At 41.4% G+C, this 20316-nt stretch overlaps 1 protein-coding gene across 2 annotated transcripts in view; it reads left to right on the top strand.

Annotated features, from left to right (window-relative positions):
• Positions 1 to 19097, top strand: part of plpp3 (phospholipid phosphatase 3) — a 28784-nt gene extending 9687 nt beyond the window's left edge. The window contains exons 2-7 of one of the 2 annotated variants that reach the window (XM_003439907.5): positions 3406 to 3563; positions 6511 to 6603; positions 7280 to 7467; positions 7566 to 7623; positions 11130 to 11306; positions 17011 to 19097. In XM_003439907.5, the coding sequence (XP_003439955.1) occupies positions 3406 to 3563; positions 6511 to 6603; positions 7280 to 7467; positions 7566 to 7623; positions 11130 to 11306; positions 17011 to 17139 (803 nt within the window). In that variant the 3' untranslated portion in view covers positions 17140 to 19097. Of the gene's footprint in view, positions 1 to 2875; positions 3031 to 3405; positions 3564 to 6510; positions 6604 to 7279; positions 7468 to 7565; positions 7624 to 11129; positions 11307 to 17010 lie in introns of both variants that reach the window. The other variant, XM_003439908.5, reaches the window with a different exon arrangement.
• Positions 19098 to 20316: the final 1219 nt, after the last annotated feature.

Genomic DNA, 20316 nt, shown 5'->3' with positions numbered 1-20316 from the left:
GTCTGTAGCGGTTCTCTGAAGAGAGAAGTGCATGACAGGATCTGATAAGACAAATAGAACTGTTCCCAAACTCACTAAGCCACCCACTTTGGTTATGTGTGTGTGAGTGCATTTATGGTTTTTTTTCCTGTTGAATTCTCCATACTTTCGGACCCTCCCTCTCTTTCTCTAGCTCGCCATTGAGGGAATTTTTAGACCCCAATTATTCTTTACATGCCAGTTTGTTGCTGCTTAAAAACAGCTCCTTGGCTTAATAGTGTGTAAGGCTCATTTCCTATCAAAGCACACACACAACTTCTTCAAATGAATGTTTCCTCTGTTTCGGTCGTTGAAGTATTAACTGCATCATCGCGTAAAAGCGACCTCTTGACAGAACTTGTAAAGTAGTTGTTTTTTTTTAATTCAGTGATGCACCACAGGTCTTTGCTAACAGCCCATCCCACTTCTTTCTGTTTCCTTCCCTTCTGTCTTGGTTTTTCCCTCCTCTGACACTCCTCCACCACTTTTCCTCTCTCTGTGGGTCAGCAGGTCTCCCAAAGGTCATTTGCTCTTGGGGAAAAGGGGTCATATATCTTCACGCCACTGTTTGTAGATGAAGTTCAGAGGTGACATAAGGTTAACACTGGTGCGCCTTTGAATTTGTGCTGAGAGTTTCATGGACTGACTGTGGTATGAGGAGAATGCCAACATACAGGGTGCTTTAAGGGCGACAGCATGGAGGGGTGGGTGGGCAGCGCAAAAGAGCCTGGCATCTCAAGGCTGTGCAGCGGGCAGACAGAGAGGCTTTCATGACTTCTCAATAGGTAGTGTCGAGGTGTTCAATTGCTCAATCTCGCTTTACTTTTTCAGTCATTCAGCTGGTCAACTCCCGAGTTTCCCATGGTATTCTCCCATCGGTTTAGCCTTTAAGCACTGGTTAGCTTGTGTGTTTTTGTCTGAGTGTGTCTGTTAAGCCCATGAACTTCTTTCATGCCTCCTCATTAGCATGTGAATCCTCCCTCCACAAGCAGGCCAGCTTGGAAGGATGGAGAAAGACAGGAAAGAAGGGGGGAGAAAAACGCAAAACCCCAGGAAAAGCAGGGAATGCTGTGAGAGAAACCAGAAACTGATTTTTGGAAATGTTTTATTTTCCAGGCTGAATGTTTACCCAACATACCCCAGTTTATGCCTAGAGTTAACATGTGACGGTTCTCACTTTGTTTAAAGTATCTGTAGCCAAGTTCCCAGGCAGATTATGCTGAAAGTCTTGTATGAACAGAAACACGCTGGAATCTCCTCGTCTTAAGTTGTGTTGATCGTCCCGCCCTGCCTTGCCTGGGCAATTCTGTGCTCACCCACATCTCCTTCTTCCTGTTGTATGCACAACATGGTCTCAGACACCACCATAGCCTGGGCTAGCCTTGTGTGGGCCCACCAGTGCCCTGATGAATTCTGCATGCTGTTTGTGCAGGTGTCTGCTTCAGTGACCATTACATCTGCTGACCTATGTTGACCAGTGGAAAGAGAGTCAATGAGAAAAAGAGCTTAATTCACACTAAAATCAGCTATAATAATACAAAAACGCTTTAAACTCTGGTGGCAAAATTTGCCTTCAGAGGAAGCAAAACAGCGTAAAATCAAGAAAAAATGTTTTTTTTCTTGACTGTAGCCATATTACATGGCTTAAACATATACACATTGATCTGACGAGCACCTGAGACAACACTGTCTTCTTTTAGTTTCATTATGCAAGTCTGAAAGCTGAGTGTGCTTCTCTCAGAGGCATGCGCAAGAATGTGTGTTTTGAGGTTTGCGAGAAGTTCATCTGAGTGCTGTGCTCCTCAGTACAGACCAGTAACATGATCGTCATCACCCATCACTGGCGAGAAGACAGCCGTGGCTCTCAGCAGCATTCATGAGAAGACCTGCATCTTTAACCAAAACGTCAAAGGAAACCATGATGTGAGCTAACCGCATGAACCACATGTGGGAATACTTTCTGAGCAGTCTGACATTGAATGTATATGTTGGTGTGTCTGGAAGTGGGTCTTCAGGACGCCTTCTTGTCTTGAGTTCTCTCTATTTATGAGCAACTATGAACACACATTTTGCATGAGAACATGTTCTCATGCAAAAAATGTTCCAGATTTGGGTGGGCTTTCTTTTGTTTTTCTTGGTATTCACACATTTTTAAATCCCTCAAAGGAGAATTTGAAAGTCCCAGCCAGAGTTTACACGCCTATATTTGTATTGCTTTGATTTGGAGATATAAATTTCTTTTCTCCTTGTCAGGATTATATTAGTCCATGTGTGTGAGACTGGTTAGGAAGGCAGACATCAAAATGAATTTTGGCTAATGGCTAATCATGGCCCTGCATTGTTATTAGTTGTGAAATTCTTTAGACTGTCATGGAGGGTTAAAGGAGTAGTACAAGAGGGATGTCCTAAAAAATGTTTCTTTTTCTTTAGTAGATATTTTGACACTCTTTTCCCTAACACTACGCAAACTTTATTGACAGTATCCCCCTGTTGATTGGTTTCTTTCTTCTTTAATAATGAACCAATAGCCTTGAGTGCCAGTGTATGTTTGCACTGTGAGGAGTGAGTGAAGCTACAGGATAAAGCTCAGTTCTCAATGGCCTGCTGTCGCACTGTCAACTGGAGCAGCAGGAGACAGTTTGTCGAGTAAACAGACTGTTTACTGTGAGCACACACACCTGTGAAAGGTTTTTGTCTTCTAATTTGTTTTCTAATGATACTTTCTCTTCAGCTTACAGGTAAGTAAACTGAGCTATGTGACAGTATGATTCCCCGTATTAGATGTGACTGTGAGTCAGCTCATGTATGTGCATAGGTTCATGCAGCTATCCATGTGTTTGTGTATGTCTGTGTGTAGCTATGCTGCCAGCCCTGGTACTCCATCGTACCGCTATTCGTCCTTACCACAGGGGGTTTTACTGCAGCGACTCCAGCCTGTACTACCCCTACAAGAGAAGCACCGTACCTTCCTCAGTCCTCATTTCTGTTGGCTTGACACTGCCTGCGGTGTCCGTAAGTCCGTCCGACACAAAGAGCACTTGGCGATGGGAAACGCTGAAGGCGGAAATAGGAAGGGCTCGAGGTTCATGAAGGTGGCTGTGAAGGAGTGACACTGCTACATAAGCTCTACCAAAGTTTAGATAGGCTTATATAACTGAGCTGCAAGTGCATCTGATTTTGGAAAACAGTCACTCCTTTGCTCTAAGCTGTCCATCCATGACTTCCTTAAGCCCCAACCACTTCTGCTATCCCATGATCCCCAGTGCCGGCATGCTCCTTGTGCTCCCGCCGTTCTCTCCTGTTTGTGTCTGTGTAACTGACCTGGTGCTTTTATTATTTCTTTCTTCTCTCCCTCTTCCTGTCCTTCTCTCTTTGTGTCTTTTGTAGCTAGCCTGCCTTTCCTGATCATTGAGACTAGCACCATACAGCCGTACCAGCGCGGGTTTTACTGTTCGGACGAGTCCATCCGGTACCCGCGAAAAGAGGGAGAGACCATTAGTGATGCTGTGCTTTGTGGTGTTGGCATTCTTATTGGCATCTTCTCCGTAAGTCGATCTTTACACCTCCCTTGGTTTAATTCTTGTAAAACTCTTAGATACGTCATAGTAGGGTTACTCAATTGTGACAAAAATCATCATTATGGCTATTTTGGGTAACGTTGAGGTCTAAATTATTTAACTTTGGCTCTGGAAACATCATACATTTATTGACATTCCAAAAAGCAAAAGGTCTTATAGCTCAGTGAATTTCTAATCTATGAATATAGTTCAACTAAACTAAAAATAATCTTTGAAAGTAAAGAAAAATCAGATCGTCTGGACCGGATTAGCACCTTGGCCCTGTCACAAGTGGCTCTTCACATAGAGCCATAGGCAACTATCAGAGAGCAACTGAAGTTCCGCGCTGGTTAAGTATTGTAAATAGTACATAGGCGGTATTCTCTTGTTAAGTCATAGTCGTGCAGATCGTAGCTTCACAATGTTAGCTGGAGCGCCAAGAACATACACCAGATGTCTCAAGGTGTGGATTCCTTCCTATGGAGCAAAATTGATATCCGGTTAATATCCCCAGTAAGTACAGAGATCGGTGAGGCTGCTTATTTATTGCAAAAAATAATACATTTTGGTCAATAATCGAATGAAGATTATATAAAGATGGCTCATCGAAATATCTACAACTTTTAACACGGGATCTTCTTGAGCTTGGTGGGGAGTGAGTCAGTGTTTTTAGGTAGAGCAGACAGAAGCTGGATTTAAAGCATAAGACAAAAGAAAAGGATCATTAAGAAACCAAAATGCATAGTCCCAAACCTAACATAGAGCCTTCATCAAATTTTAGTTTTTTATCATGCAGTGTTATCTAAAATTCTCCAGTTTTTTCCTTTAAATGTGCTTTTTTGTTTCCCCCTCCATTCTATAATGCTTTCTTCTTAATACTTCATTCTTCAGGAGCTTTTTCCAAGCCATTTGTAATGGCCTGCATTTTATTACTTTACTAAGTGAGTGAGTCAGTCGGTAGTGAGAGGCCCCCCAAGCGATATTAGGAAGTGTATGTTGGTGTATATGTGTGTTGATGCATGCATGCCAAAGACCAAAGAGATTTTATGAGCTCTTACTCCATTCTCATGGCTGACTCTGTGCCCTCTGTGCCCTGTTCATTACTACTGGTAAATATGTCAGCGCTCTGTTTGCTGCCACACTGGTAGCCTCGAGCATCTCACTAGTTAGCAACAGCATGAAATCTTCATTCCCATGACTGGAACCGTGCTCCAGAAAACGGGAAAGGTTCTAGTGTTGTGCCAGCAGATTAGAGGGGGTCAGGTTTAGTGGAAACATGTTATAATGACTTGTGTTGGGGTGCATGACAATTAGTGCCACGTGGTCAAGCTAAATGATCTTTACAGCCCCCAGACTCCTATGTGGCACAGCCCCCTCATAAGTTCCCAGACTGAAACATCGCTTCACTGTCGCCTCTATGCCATCAACTTAGTGGGCGCCCACGCACATACACGCTGGACCAGCTCAGCTCTTCTGCTTATTGGATCCAGGACCCTGTTCTTGTGTTAGTTAGCTAGCTCCTTCACATGTTCACGTGTGGGCAAAGCTGGCGTGTCTTACACAGCTGTATTCCATTAGTGGCGTCTACTGCCATGCCGACACCATTCCTATAACACACGCGCTGTCTCCTATGCTGGCACAGGCACATGGATACGCATATATGCACATATATACATGCAGTGGTAGCAGATTCCACTTGGGTCTCTTGTTTATCTCTGCTGAAAGGAAAATCCCAATAGCCCTGCTGGTCAGACATATTCATGTCTGGCAGACTGTGTTTCCACAGTTAGAAGTTATGAGTTACCATACATAATGATGATCTAAAAAAAAGGTTAGATTCTCTGGGCTACTCAGAGACGCCCTGTACAAGCAAATATATAAACCAAGACATGGGGTAGAAACAGGAGAAGAGATTTGAATGCTGGCAACAAAAATAAACAATTGTGGCCTGTATTGGTCTCCTGTGGTTTTAATCTCCACCTCTGATCTGAGTAATTCAATGACAATAGCATAGACAAACACACATTACACCACCGTGTTTATTTCGCCTGGCTGTGAGCGGAGCTGAGCACCCAATACCCAGGATAGGTGTGTTTGTCAAGATTAACAGCACACACAAAGAGTACATGTACACAGTAAAAAAAGCTAATAACACGAGGGTACATTGTGTGGAAAGACTGCTGTAGGCAGTGTGAACGTGTGCACATTCATCTGTGCACATAGTGCTGTTTGCATTCACAATGTCTGCAGGCATAGAAATGTGCAGGTAAATACGTTTTAAAGAAATTATTCAGAAGACTAAAGCCTTTTGTGGGAAGAAGAAGGAAAGAGCAACTGGTCTATTAGTCCAGGAACCCAGGTGGTACAGATTTAATTGGCATCTTTGTGCCTCAAGGGATAACTTGGTGATCAAGCCCCTTTGGTATAGATGAGGTCTTTTCAATGGGCCTTAACTCTACTCAGCATTTCCTGGTTAGACTACGACAGGACTCACAATCAGCTCACTGGACTAAAGCTCCATAGAAAATTATAAGGATACCTGTTTTCCTTTTCCATTGACGTTCACTTTCTTTTTTATTCTTTACATCTGACGTAGAAGACCGGATCATATCACTGAAACTTTGCTCACATTCACATCATATTCAAACTGCCTGAGGGAAAGGCAGGCCATGCTCATTTTATATGTTTGTTTATGTGTGACTTTCCATCATGTTATCCTGTCTTTCCTGTCTGTTACATCCTTCATAATCTCTCTGTTACTTCAGCCTGGAATTGAATTAGATTTCCTGCATGATAACTCAAAAGTTACAATTTTGTTGCATGGTTTTATGTGTCTGAAACTAATGTAGTGCTGTTTGATTCGGAAACTTCTTAAAAAAATAATTTTTTTGTAATAAGTGTTGTATGCTGTATCTGAAAAAAATGTTCCTTTTAGATTGTGATTGGAGAATGCTACAGGATTCACCAGCTGCACGAAGGAACCAAGTCATTTGTGGGGAATCCCTACGTTGCAGCTCTCTACAAGCAGGTCAGCTCCGCATCTGACTGACATACGTGTTCTAATAATTACGTACATAGTAAAGCATTTTTTTAAACATCTCAATTTATTTGCCAAACTTAACATGGTATGTCATGGCAAGTCTTTTTATGTAAGGCACATAATCCTGGAACATAGGAACGACTCTCTTTTTATCTAGCATGGCATGAAACACTATTAAGTGTTTATCTAAGACCAGATGCACACGAGTCAACTGTAAATTCCAATAACAGCTATTGAATGTTTTGAAGGAACTAAAACATTATCTCAAAAGTGGGATAGGAAACATGTTTTTTGCATCAACACAAAATAATATTGTAAACCTTCAGTGCATTATAACTGAAGTGATATGAGACCTCTCTGTGGTCTCTGCACCAGCCTCTTGAGGAAGTCAAAAGCAGTACTGAGTGTAGTGAATTACTCAGAAGATATTTTTAGTAACAGCTGTTAAAATGTGTTAGCGACACAACTTTTACATCAGCCACAAAATTTCTGGTCTTAGAATAGCATGCTACTTTTTAAAAATGAGTGCTACCATTATCGTTTTAGGTACTTGTGCTGTGTAAGTCTACAAGTCTTAAAACCATAGCAACAGTAATTATCTAACAATCAACAATCAATTACAGTCATCTGCTTTATCTAATCACTGTTGTGTGTCATCTTGCAGATAGGTGTGTTTCTCTTTGGCTGCGCCATCAGCCAGTCATTCACAGACATTGCCAAGGTGTCTGTAGGTCGGATGAGACCCCACTTCTTAGATGTTTGCAAACCAGATTTCTCCACTATTAACTGTTCATTGGGGTACATCACCAACTACACCTGCACTGGGGAAGATAGTGAAGTACAGGAAGCTAGGTTTGTGTAAACAATGATGCACACACAGTATGAACAGAATATAATATGTTCATTAATGTACTCCTTCAGAGTTTAAAAGTTACGGTTTCTCTCCACAGGAAATCCTTCTTCTCAGGACATGCCTCGTTTTCGTTATTCACCATGCTCTACTTGTGTGTAAGTAACCATCAAGCTCTCATATTCTAACATTCATGCAGGCACACATATGCTGACAATCAGAGAAACAATGATTTACACATAAACAGAGTTATGGAAACAAGGCTGGGCTCTGATTAGGGGATTTACTGCTTGAAGAAAAAGGAAAACAATGTTCTTATCCACTGCTCCACCTCCTCTTCTTCATCCCCTCACTCATTTTTATACTCTCTTTTACTCCTTGGAGGGAAGGATGGATGCAGTCCACCTGTTTTCTTCAAAACAGCTGCATGCAAACTTCCTGTTCTCGCTCATTCCTCTCCACATCTTTCTCTCAGTCCACCTGTTGTGGGTGTCTGGTAGGGCTTAGCACCCCAGAGGCATTTCAAGCTACACACACACACAAACACACATCCCAATCATCTCCCCCTCTTCCTTTGTTTACAGACCACAAATTGTAATCTCACTTGTATGCTACAGGGATTTGAGAATAGAGTCAGTGTTTTGGGTTTGGCTGGCCTGGTTACCAGGTGGTCTTGGTTCTCAGAGTGAAGACACTTGAATATCTCATGTATTATAGTGCAATGCAGTGCAGTGCAGTGAGAGGTTGCTGTGGGTATTTCCCAGCCTCTGGGTGAACCTACAGCTGCACTCTGGTCAGACTAAGGAAAAGAACTGAATAAAATGCAGGGGAAAAAGTAGGAAGGGAATGGAGATGTGCTGCATCCAGACCACAGAGTGACACACTAGTCAAAGACCAATGTTCCAGCTGTGGTAAACTCAGGACTGCCAGCATCAGTCCAAGTATGAGTGGAGTTGAAAAGAGGCAGAACAGCTTGTAGTTGATGTATTTGAATACAAAACCGTCCTGAAACAAAGACCACAGGGTAGGCCCACGCAGTGGTAAAAGGAAACTGCTGCCTTTCCGTTTGTCCCAGCTAAAAACCAGTCATGTGACGTCACATTTCCACTCAAAGAAGTCCCCTCTTGAAGTCTGCCTAAATATGGATTCTTATAGACGACACTAACAGCCAAACTCTAAATTAAAACCAAAGGAATATGAAGATGGAAGTTTGACAGTTGAGGACACGTGGTATCTAGTAAGAATTAATGTCAGGGATTAATACGTAATACTTAAAACAATTAAATGAATAGAATATAAATAGAAGCTGGAACAGCTTCATATGCAAATGTTGCATATGAAGTTTTGCACAACAGTTCTAGTGAAAATAGGTTATCAAGGCTGCCTTTTTCCTCATCAAAGCCTCTAGTAGCAAACATATTTCTTTTCTTGGGTGCTTTCGCTCACTCATCGCTTTCCACTTTGAAAGTGTCATTTCCACATTGGGGCTGCCACCTAGTCCTCTTTCTCACAACCTCAATTCATCTGCTAATTGGCATTTTGTGAAGTTGAAGCACTTAATTTCCTGACAAGCATGCCTCAGTGCTGCATCTCTGACTGATGTGGTTTGAGCTGTGTCTTAACGGCATCATAGGCTTCAGAGACAGCACACCCATAACTGGCACAGACCACATGGCATGCTGTACAGAAACACCACAGCCACAGAAAACAAGCGTATGCGTGCATTTGTATATGCCACTGAGCCATCTTTTGTTTTGGCTAATGCACACTCAACATCTGCGTATTCTCAGAATTAGAAAACTAAGTATTTGCGTGAGTTAGTTGTGACTATACAATATCTCTCTGTTACTGGGCCAGAATGCATGTTGGTGGTTAAATAAAAGACAATATTTGTATTCAAGTTAAAAATGGCTCTAACCACAGCTATGTTAATGTGCCACAACATGGTGTGAACCAAAAGAAAAGAGGAGAATGGGGCAGGCATGTAAAGCGAGACCTTGCTTTCTAATTCTTTCTCACTTTGTTGTGTTTGTTCATGGGTTTTTTTTTTTAAATTTAACATTCACTCTGAATTGGTGCAAGAGGGACAAGGCGAGAAGATCTCACTGAATTCCTTTTGAAACCACCAGACTTTGTGTCGCTTTTGGCTCCATCTGTCATGGGAATTTGTTAGAGCTCCTTTTGTTGTGTTTTGTTGGTATTTTCCTCATATCTAACTAGTCAAGACAAATTCTGGGAACAAGACTCGGGTTAAAAAGGCAGAGGTCATGTTGGATTTAAAGAGGAAACGCTGAACTTTATTTTAGACGGTCGCAAAAGGCTCTGACTTTTGCGAGCTTAGTGTGTTGAATCAGGCTTGGACTGGCTTATTTGGGTTACCTCAGTGTCTTCGAATTAGATATGGGCACACTGACTGGTAGGTTGTAGTATCTCATGTTTTGACTAAGTTCAAGTTTTCATTATTGTTCCCACATCCTTCATTAAAACTTTGTTAAACTTAAATGGTTCACAGGCTGTGCAAAGTTTTTTTTTTTTTTTTTGGGCTAGGTTTCATTCATAGGTGCATTACGTCAGAGAAAAGCTCTTATCAGTAGCTCTAACTCACTACCTGACAACCATTGTATAGGAAGCCTGAAGTCTAAACATCCCTGCCAGCGAGGAGGAGAACAAGAACAGAAGGGATGGGAGGGATCGTTTCCTCAGCTATCGTAAGGATAAGAACAATGATAGGGTGTCGTAGAGGAAATGTGAGGGAGCTTTATGTCCACACCTACCAGGGCTAGTGGATGGGGGTTGCAGGCAGGCACTGTGCCTGTCTGTAGGTATTGTTAGACTGACTGATTATAGGACACAAGTATGGAGGTCTAGGCTGGGTAGACCTTGGCTGAGGCTGGCCCTCCCAGGCCCTCTGTCTCTGGATTTGAGAGACAGGAAGTCAGGGGTATAAGTGGTGTAGAAACACAGGATGTCTGAGGAACCTGGGCTGACCTCACCGCTGTGCATGTTAAGCGGATAAAAAAAGAGCAAGAGCATTTATGACTTTGCTCTTGTGCGAGTGACTGAAAGTGGCCTTGGATTTAGTTTTTCCTGTTTTGGTTCTCCCCTGTCTTCATCATGACCCAGAAAATGGGCTTTTGGCTGCAGGCGGAGTGTGAGGGGTCGCATCCGTTTTGTCTTCTGTTTGCACTATAAGAGGGTAAAGAGTTCATCCCAAGTGTTGAAACATGCATGGTGTGGTATGTATACGTGTGTGTGTGTGTGTGTTTCAGTGGCATACTGTGGTTATACTGTTTTTACAGCTGGGATCTTGAACCATGAATCAGTCATGTCCGGGTCTCGTGCAGTCAAGTGTGTGCGTTGCGGAAGACAGTATGCATTTCTCTACGGATCTGGCAAGCGCCTGCCCACTTTGAGTCAGTCTAGACCTCTCAGACAGTAATAACACACACACACAGACACCACAGGTGCAGGGTTAAAAAGGCAGCGTTTAGTGTCTTTTATGAAAACTAGTCAGGTGTGTGTGAAGGTTCATTACTGCCTTCTGATAATTTAGGTTATATGTTTTACACCAAATACGCAGAACATTTTCTATTTGTTGAAAGGAGCATGTACACAGTTTTGCATATTAAATTTTGTTCTTCTCTTTTCTCCTCCTTGTTTCCAGTTCTACATCCAGTCCAGGTTTACATGGCGTGGCGCTCGTCTCCTCCGCCCATTGCTACAGTTCACTTTGTTGATGATGGCTTTCTACACTGGCCTATCACGCGTGTCCGACCACAAGCACCACCCGACCGATGTCCTGGCAGGATTTGTGCAGGGAGCCCTGGTGGCCTACTGCATAGTGAGTTCACACAACACAACACAATACATCCAAACGATTTGAGACATATGAGAAATGCAACATAATTAGAAACAGGAAGAGTGTCTGACATTTACACCTTTTCTATAACTGACCATTGTGGATCCTACAACCAAAGCAGTCTTCAAATACAGTTTGCCTCAACGTATCTTCCTTATTCCACTTTTTCTTCTCTCTGCTTTTGGCAAAAGGAGAAACGGAGCAGGCAATGAAGTGAGGACAATCTGATTCCCTTTAATGAATAACACATTGCTTGGAGGCAGACCCTAGTTAAGAAGTGTGTTCGTGAGTGTGTGTGTTGGAGTGAATCTTTGCCTCTTGGTGTGATTCCATACTCTGCAGCCATTCTTGCTACTTTAGTGACATATTGTCACAGGAGTTGCCAGATGATTTTCATAACCCTCGTCATTACACTAAGCTAGATGGAGCCAAGGAAAATTGAATTTGGGTCAAGAAGAAAAAAAAAGGGGGGGCGGGGTGTAAAAAGAAAAAGAGAGAGTGGGGAGGAGAGAGAGGATTAGCCTTTGAAACAGGAATGAGGCTGTTAATTATTTGGGTTTTTTATTTGGTGGCTCTGGTTCTATCAGCACAGCAGGACTCAGCTAAACTCTGCTGCCTGTGGCAAAAATATGGACGTATACACACACGCACATGCACACACTTACCTTTCGACAGGATCCAAATCATCAAAGTGGAAAGTTAGATTCATAAAATTGAGCAAGACCTCAGTAGTGGCGCCTAGCAGACCTTGGCAGAGCTAAAATGTACAAAGACACTCACACAAACACACACAGAGAATAACACACAGTCCTTCAATACCTGGATTAGAATTCATGAGCAGAAAGCAGCAAGTAAAACAATAACTGTAATGGCCTGGCGAAACCAGTTCTCCAGCTGGGAGCAGCCTTCTGATGACATCAGCCTTGACAAGTAAAGAAATTATGTTTTTTTAGAAATATACGCATTGACCTCTGAATTGGTAAATTTGGCAGGAGGAGTGAAGGGAGGAAAGTGACTAGAGAATAGCCTTGTCTAACATCTTGGCTTGGGATGAGCATGGGTTTAATCCAACTCAACTATCCCACAAACTTTCTGCCTTTGCATGAAGAGAGACAGCTTAATCCAGACGTACAGACACATTATTCATGTCCACATACTTACAACACATATAACGTACACACACACACGCACACACAGTCAAACCCCTGCCGATTAAGGCAGTGAGGTTACTTTTACAATCCGTGACGCCTCTTCTGATTTGCCAGGTTTTAGTAGAAACACACATCTGTGAGTACTTTACTTCAGCGCTTTCAGCCTCTCAGTAAGCAGTGGAGCAGAAAGAACCTGATAGGAGATGAGTGGAGGCAGGACAGAGAAGACGTAAAGCCTGTGTGGCTTTCAGATGCCAGCAGAAAGTTTCAAGTTAGCAACTACACAAGTTTAATCATTTTTTGTAAATGTGAAATGAAGAATAATCATGATGAAAAAGGTAAAAGAATTTAGGAGTCTTAATCCAGTCTGAACCTTTGAACGTGAAAATGTGATTTTCCAGTCACTTCATGATATACAAAAGTCTGACTTGATGAATTGAAGAAAAAATGAGAAGAATTAGTGGATTTGCTTGCTAGTCTCAAGTGCGCAGTCATGGACAGATGTTCTAAGTTCTAAGTTATACTGTGAAACAGCATCTTCCTTTCCAAATAAATTTAGCTGACTCACTGCAAAGATGTGTGTTGTGCCATGACTTTACTGTTACGGCTACAGTTAATTCTTTCATCGCTGTGCACCCCCACCGATTGCCGGTAAATGAACAATTCAATTGTTTATGGACACATTCAGATGTAGTGATGTGTTATACTGTGGCTTTGTAGACTTTACTTTGTGCTTTACTGTAAGTAAAGTGCTGCTTTAAACCCTGTTGTCTGTCCACACAGATAAAGTCTCTGAGTCAAATACACCCACAGTTTACGTAGGTAAATGATTATTTTGATTCACATCTTTCAGACTGGGGGGGCACAACAGGAAGTATTACTGTCTCACCTGGTACTTACTATAAGACACAGTGACCCAGTTTTCAATATGAGTTGTAATAAAGTCAAGGGGACTGAATCCAACAAGAACCAGCTGTGATGAGGGAGGAAGAAGGGGCAGCGTTAATTTGTTTTTCTAAGTTCGTTGTCATTTGCGAAAAGGCGTTAGGTCAGGCATAAAACTCCCCCCCAAAAAACAAACCGAGGCGCTCAAACAGCGAAGCAGTCTTTGTGTGGTCCCCATGAACTCATATAGAAACAGGAAAGCATTCATCATCAGTAAACAAATATAACCTAAATGTAAATTTGGAATTCTATGATCTGTGCCACCACATAGCCTACACTGTAATTTTTATCTGTTCAGGGACATTTACAGTAAGATACGGGCTTGAAGTGTGAGAAGATGCCATTGACTGATAACATTCTTAGAATTATGCAGTTGGATAATAGCTGTAGCTGCTCCTCTGAACTCGTCTGGTGTAAATGGAAAATGTGTGGTTATGTTAGTAATATAATTAAAGTTGAGTTCATGTGCATGCAAACAAATAAAAAACATGTTTATATATGTCAGGGTCTTCTAAGTAATAGTTTTTTTTTAGACACTGACTTAGTCAGCTAACTTCCTGTGTGACTCTGCTTTTAACTGTGTGTAAAGATATGCGATTAAGGGATTTTTTTGTTTTACAATTGTCACCAAAAAACACCAAACTGCTGTGTATCCGCTATACAGCACAATGGGGCTAGATCCTTTGCACGGGTGCATTAGCGTATATCATGCAAAGGAAGTGGTGTGGTCATGATAAAACTTCCAACAGGGTAGGTCAAGTGTGATTGGTTAAAGCTTGAATCATGTAGCATCAGGGCCTGACGTAGCTGGCCATGAGAAATCCCCATGATAAGTATGGAAAGTTTCCCATATCTCTGAGTCACCTCAGCGATATGGCTGCATATCCATTAACACTCTATGAGTCATAGCATTTATAACATGGCATATAAGACACAGTGCCCAAACCAACTGTTGTATACTCAAAGGGCCATTTAAAGTGCATGAAAGCAGCCATCTGTTATGAAGGTGTCATTCTACACATCACCCTTCTGTCAAAGGTCACTACTAAATGTCCTTATAGTCTGGAAATATCAAGCTTAAATAGAGGAGAATGGAACACTTTTTGTTTTATAAATAGATCAGGGACTGCATGTCAGGTATTTTGGGCAGAAAACCAGGATGAACACTAAACTGGCCACTGTTTGTCCCTTGAGACAATTTCCATATGACAACACCATTTCCAACCCATGTAAAACCCCTAAGGGAAATATTCATTTTATTTCCCTGTAGAGCTGGTTCACAGTAAAGGTTCCCTTTGACATAGTTTAGTGTTGATGGGAACTTCTCCCCCCTGGACTCCATGGCACAGGCCCTTCACTCGGCCCGGACTGGCATCATGGAAGGAAAAGCTGCTGTGCCTGCCAATTATGTGTGTGTGCTTTCATGTATTTGTGTGTGTTAATCCACAGCTGAAGCCAGTTTTGCTCATGAGTGACCCCTGCTCCGTGTAAGTGGAAACGGTAATCCACTGATACAGTGGGCTAGAGTTTCCATGGGCCCACTTCCTGTCCACTCTTGCCCCATTTTCCTGTTTGGCATATGATGTCATAGTGATCTTGTGAAAAGCTTTTTTTCTTTCTTTTTTTTCTCTATTCCTTTATTCACCACCGAATTAGTTTAAAAAAAACCCTTCTTATATTAGGGTGAGCAATACTAAGATCACTTCCTTCAGTCAGATTACTCAGTGTTGCCAGTCTGGGACTGAACATGACGGAGGAAATGCAAAACGGAGTTCCTTGTCACTAAAAAGTATCAAGATTACAGATGAGTGGGTGCTTCTTAACCACAAAGGACATTCCTCATCCAACAAAAAAGAAAAAACCTGGGGTTAGGGGCAGATCATCTTCTACCCAATGCCCACATTGCATTCTGCAGATACCCCTGACTTCTCATTGGGACATCAAGATATCATGCAAAATTCACTTTAACATTTCTCAAGAACATCCCGCCCATAAGAAAATACATGTGCATGTTAATATTATTCTTGTATAGAGCATAGATTGTATGTAGTCACTGGGCATCGCCCACTGGTTCGAGAACACCACTTTTGAAGACTCAATTTTAGCATTTTTCATCATGTTGTTTTTATTTAACAGAAATAACTATATTTAGATGAAAAGATGTAGTTCTAAGGTGCATCCATAGACTGTATGTGTGCACCTCACAAACATAGATACCTGGTAATTCATGCTAAGTTACATGCAAACTAAATACTAGAATTTCAGTCTCCAAAACTGGAGCTTTGAACTCAAATGAAAATTTATCAGAAAGCACCAGAATAACAAACACGGTCAAGAGGTTCAGTTTGGAGGCTTGAATTAGCTGTGATAAAGCCTAAAGACAGCTAGGGACCTGGTTAGCAACCTACCTTTCACTCAAATGTCTCAGCGCTAGTAGTACACAACTTTAGGACTTAAAATTTGGAAACTAGTGGGTTATAAAAGCAATTTTTCCTTGTAAAGTTTTAAAAAGCTACAGGGACTTTTTTTTGTAAAAATCTGTCTTTTACCCTGTGGCTGGTTGTTTGACAGTAGCACGGTTGTGTGTGGGGATTGATATGCTTTATTTTTCTGCTTGGGATGATGCCACTTGTCACAGAACTAGAACTAGAAGTAACTAGTCCCCACTGAAGCAATTGTTTATGACCAGAATAAACATTTATATTTATATCCGGCTTCTGGTCAGCATGCGATCAGAGTAGACGTAGGAATGAACTGCTCGGGTGAAATTTAACAGCCTTTTCATTAATTTCCCCCTCCAACTGCCACTTTAAAGTCACCCATCTCCACATCTCCATGACTTTTCCCCTCTTAGCCTGTTTGTGTCTAACCATTTCTTTAAACCTTCTATCAGGATAATGTGTTTATGGAGTATCACAGAAGTGGAATAACTTGCTTTAAGGACCTTTTTAATAGTCAACCAAACTAGCATCATTTGAACAACTTTGTTATAAATACAGTCTACCAGCATCACACTTTTTCAGATATCTACAATCCAGACACTTTATTCATTCCCATATTTCAGGCTCAGGTCCTGTACCAGAATCTACACTGTTAGAAACTATCCTACAACTTAATCCCACCAATATGTACAACTTCACACATAGCTCTACATCCAAACTTAAAATAGAAGAAGAAGAGATTTAGAGATTTAGGACAGTGACCTGGGCGGGAATCAATGGGATTATTTTGAACTGCTTGATTTATGTGCGGTTATCTTTTTTTCTTTTATTATTTCCATACAGTTTCAAGCGTATGGGTTAATTACCCCAAATCTATAAATCGCTTGTTAATTTTTTGTTTGTTTGTTTATATGTATGGGGAAAACGTTCTCAATAAAAAGACATTTTTTTTGGAATCAGAGTTCAAAACATCCTTGAAATGCCTCTGTAAGACTGACTAAAGCATAGGCAAATCAAATGAGATAAGTTAAACACGGTATATGTAAATTAAAACAGTAACTTGGCTCTCCTTCACTGTGTGTCATTTGCACACAATCCAATCTTTATTTATTTCACTTTTCACATCTTATCTCACTTTGTGTCCACCAGGTGTTCTATGTGTCAGACCTGTTCAAGCCAAGGGTGAAGCCGGCCACACCCCCGCCCTCCCCGATTAAGAAGGAGCTGCTCCCTTCATCTGACATCATTGAGAGAAACAACCACCACAACATGGTGTGAGAGAGCCCACGTCGTTTTGTGACTGAGGAGCCAATCGCAGCACTGCTCACCTCCCATTGGACAGTAGAATGTAGCGACAAGAGACGATTGCTGCTTGTTGAATGGCATCCTCCGCCCTTTTGCAGTGCCCCAGCTGGAGGCACTTTGTGGACTAGGGTGTCAGATTTGAGATTTGCACTGCAGAGTCCACTCTCACTATCCAGACTTATTATTTACTATAACTACTAATCAGCATTTGAGCCCATCCTTTTGAGCACAAAAAAAAAGAAAGAATTGGAAGCTGAAAGACAAAATTAATTAAGAAGATGATAACTTGACAGGCAGAGCTAAGGGTGGAAAAAAAGACAAACCCCCTGCCTAGGGAGAGAGGGATTTCCAGTGAAGCTTCCTCCCCGAACTCTCTGTGGCCTTGGAACAGCAAAGGAAAACAACTTCCTTACCTAAGGGAAGGACATTACTGCAATAATTAGCAGCGTAGAAATGATAACTATATAGAAAAATATAACTTATAGCACTGTTTTAACTCCATTGTCCATTATCACCACTTGCTGCCTGAGATGTTTGTCTGAAAAGATCTTGATCATGCTGACATAATGAGACAGAAATATTGACTCCAAGAAACCAAACCCAGTTGGTAGTTTCAACACTTCATATGTGGGGGAAACATAGTTTTCATACTAGAGGCTCTATATCTACAGTCCACTGTATGGATCACACACTGCTCTTAGTAGGCCTTTATAACAGGCTACAGAGGAGTCCTTTTATTTCAAATCTTAGGCCCTGGAAAGTCAGGCCCTCTGACCTCATTGACCTCTGTCTCCAGATCAGCACATCAAGCTTTTTTTAGTGGATTTCAGAGTGGCCCAATCCCGGGATGTTGCATTTTTGAGAGTTAGATGAAGTAAAGGGGGTTCAATTCTATGGAAGGATGGATGGGGGCAGACCTCACAGCATCCTCCTGCCCGTACAAGAGGCGTGGCTGTGCCATGCCACTTCTTGGTGATGGGGCTATTCTCTGTGGCTTCCTAAACCAGAAGGTGATAGGTGGGTGGAATGAAAGGGTGTGGTCTGTTACCATGCACAGAGGGTGATTTACAGCAAAGCTGGCACATTATTTTGGGATGATTTGGGCTCTTTCCGCTGGCAGGGAGGGGCTCTCACCCACTCAATCACTCATTGGCAGTGGATGTCTGTCTCTCAAAGTGTGTGTGTGAGTGTTTGCATGTGCGTTCTTATGTTGGTATGCTTGTGCTTGTTGTCAGTGTGATTGTGTGTGTTCGTTTGAATGAGCGCTGTGCCCTGTGAAAAGGAGCCCCCTCTTGATAAACTGTGTCAAATGACAAGCGTGAATGTGTTCCACTGTATGTCTGAGAGCAGGTGAGTTATAAAAACTGTGGATCTAATATTTTTATTCTCTGCTAAGAAGCATCTTTAACCTTGTATGTTTATAGCCTGTCCTGTGTAATCACTAACAGTTGTACAGTACAGCATACAGAAGTCCTTTTTATTTACAGCCAACTCAGATATCCTCCAACAACACACTCCGCCATGTTGCACATCTTTCTCATTGTATAGTCCGTCCTATCATTTCACTCTTTTTTTTTTATAAATATATAAATAATGTATAGATCACTAAAATTAACCCTGTAAGATATTGTTTCTTAACATGTTTAGATATATCCACTATACAGACCTGTGTTCTTTACAAAATGCTGCTTAAAAGCATCGATTGACAGATTTTTGTATCTAGATAAATAAACTATTGTAGATTGTAATAGTTACATTTGTGATATGCTAAAAAAAAATACACCCCCTACTTGTATTAAAATTCATAGTATTTTTGTATTGTCTTGTCCTCTTTTGTACAAAATAAATAGCAGTAATGGTGTTTTTTCTGCTAAATGTACTTTGCTTTATTACATGTGCTTTTCAATAAAAAAACAGCTCATATGAACACACTTTTGGGGTTTTGTATGTTTTCCTTGACAGATGGATGTTATGTTTTTTTAAATTTGTAATTGACAGTTCACAAGGCTCGCCAGACTGAGTCATCTGGCCATACTCAAGTTCTTACACCTGCCCATTTCTCCTGCATCCGTCATAGGCAACTATGTGAGTCAGCTGTTCCCTTATTTCCTGATGTATCCCAGAACTGGACATTCACTATAAACTAAAATTATGTAAGGTTTTGGGTCACCATGTGCATTTCAGAGAGGCCAGCCATGAGAAAAGAAGCTGTTGAAGTGTTAATTTGTCAGTGAAAACACATTTAGAGGAAGACTCGTCTCAGGGGGTAGAACAGATTATCTACTAATCAGAAGATTGGTGGTTCGATCCCTGGCCCCTCCACTCCATGTACTGAAGTGTCCTTGGACAAGATGCTGAACCCCAAATTACTTCCAAGACATCTATGGGAGTATGAGGCTTGTAGTAGTAGCTGCTTGGTTACAGTATAAACGTGCTATATAAGTACAAGTCAGGAGCAATTCATGTAATATATAATAATAGTGACTGACACTGATAATGAGTAGTTTAACCAAGAATTAGTTTATTGATTTTAATATGAATTGCCTTAAACTGCAGTCCTGCTAATTGAATTATAGCTGATCTCAATGCCAGCCCACATAAGCTGATACCCGTCTGTCCCTATAATTGGAAAATCTGATATTTAATTGCTTAAGTTGGCTCACAATGCTGCGATTGCAGCCATTCCCCATCTCTCTGTGAATGGTACTCACTGACGTCATAATGTCACTTTTATTTACTGCAAATAGTATTTCACCACCAATTTAGGTATTGCTCATCAATGCTGGTGCACAGTAAGACAGTGACTTACCTTTAAAGTTATACTCAGTGTCTTCCATTGGCCCAGTTTCTTTTGTCAATAACTCCGCATGAATGCAGACATAACATAAAAATGCACGCTGAGAAAAGGCCACAGAAGTGCTTGTGAGTTCATGACCTCAGATCCTGGCGTCATCAAGTGCGTGTGCGTGTCTGTGTTTATTCCAAAGCAAAAAGAGAAAAGAATAGAGCAGAACAGTTTGTGCTTTTGACACAAGATATATGTGTTTAATGCAAAGGCTACAGATTTCTTCATGCACAACATGGCCAACAAACAAAACAAGGAAGAAAGAAAGTGTGTAACTGGTGCTTAAATGAGACCAAAGTGTTGAA

This window comes from Oreochromis niloticus, linkage group LG23, assembly GCF_001858045.2.
Source record: "Oreochromis niloticus isolate F11D_XX linkage group LG23, O_niloticus_UMD_NMBU, whole genome shotgun sequence".
Classification (NCBI taxonomy): Eukaryota; Metazoa; Chordata; class Actinopteri; order Cichliformes; family Cichlidae; genus Oreochromis; species Oreochromis niloticus.
The sequence above is the reverse complement of the archived record's forward strand: the minus strand, read 5'-3'. Positions and strand labels throughout refer to the sequence as shown.